This window comes from Haliotis rubra, unplaced genomic scaffold (genome assembly GCF_003918875.1).
Source record: "Haliotis rubra isolate DU_JTF1 unplaced genomic scaffold, ASM391887v1 Scf342, whole genome shotgun sequence".
Lineage (NCBI taxonomy): Eukaryota > Metazoa > Mollusca > Gastropoda > Lepetellida > Haliotidae > Haliotis > Haliotis rubra.
The window spans coordinates 994,300-995,601 of record NW_025767016.1 but is presented as its reverse complement, the minus strand read 5'-3'; the positions used below and the strand labels follow the sequence as shown (position 1 = coordinate 995,601).

Genomic DNA, 1,302 nt, shown 5'->3' with positions numbered 1-1,302 from the left:
AGGTACATGATACACCTGTCCGGCTATACAGGTACACGATACAAGTGCCCTTCTATGCGGGTACATGATACACGTGCCCCGCCATACAGGTATATGATACACCTGTCCGGCTATACAGGTACACGATACACGTGCCCGGCCATACAGGTACACGATACACGTGCCCGGCCATACAGGTACATGATACGGCTATACATGTACATGATACACCTGTCCGGCTATACATGTACATGATACACCTGTCCGGCTATACAGGTACATGATACACCTGTCCGGCTATACATGTACATGATACACGTGCCCGGCCATACAGGTACATGATACACGTGTCCGGCTATACAGGTACATGATACACGTGTCCGGCTATACAGGTACATGATACACGTGTCCGGCTATACAGGTACATGATACACGTGTCCGGCTATACATGTACATGATACACCTGTCCGGCTATACAGGTACACGATACACCTGTCCGGTTATACAGGTACATGATACACGTGTCCGGCTATACATGTACACGATACACGTGCCCGGCCATACAGGTACATGATACACCTGTCAGCCTATACAGGTACATGATATACCTGTCCGGCTATACATGTACATGATACCCCTGTCCGGCTATATATGTACATGATACACCTGTCCAGCTATATATGTACATGATACACCTGTCCGGCTATATATGTACATGATACACCTGTCCGGCTATACATGTACATGATACACCTGTCCGGCTATAAATGTACATGATACACCTGTCCAGCTATACATGTACATGATACACCTGTCCGGCCATACAGGTACATGATACACGTGCCCGGCCATACAGGTACATGATACACCTATCCGGCTATACATATACATGATACACCTGTCCGGCTATACAGGTACACGATACACCTGTCCGGTTATACAGGTACATGATACACGTGTCCGGCTATACATGTACACGATACACGTGCCCGGCCATACAGGTACATGATACACCTGTCAGCCTATACAGGTACATGATATACCTGTCCGGCTATACATGTACATGATACCCCTGTCCGGCTATATATGTACATGATACACCTGTCCAGCTATACATGTACATGATACACCTGTCCGGCTATACATGTACATGATACACCTGTCCGGCTATATATGTACATGATACACCTGTCCGGCTATAAATGTACATGATACACCTGTCCGGCTATACATGTACATGATACACCTGTCCGGCCATACAGGTACATGATACACGTGCCCGGCCATACAGGTACATGATACACCTGTCCGGCTATACATATA

General features: G+C 47.0%; 1 protein-coding gene across 1 annotated transcript; it reads right to left on the bottom strand.

Moving 5' to 3' along the window:
• Positions 1–207: 207 nt before the first annotated feature.
• On the bottom strand, positions 208–870 carry LOC124284685. Its single transcript, XM_046720787.1, has 2 exons — positions 724–870; positions 208–363 (listed from the first exon to the last, which is right to left on the bottom strand). The coding sequence occupies exons 1-2, from the start codon at positions 868–870 to the stop codon at positions 277–279; spliced, it is 234 nt and encodes a 77-aa protein (XP_046576743.1). The 3' UTR covers positions 208–276.
• Positions 871–1,302: the final 432 nt, after the last annotated feature.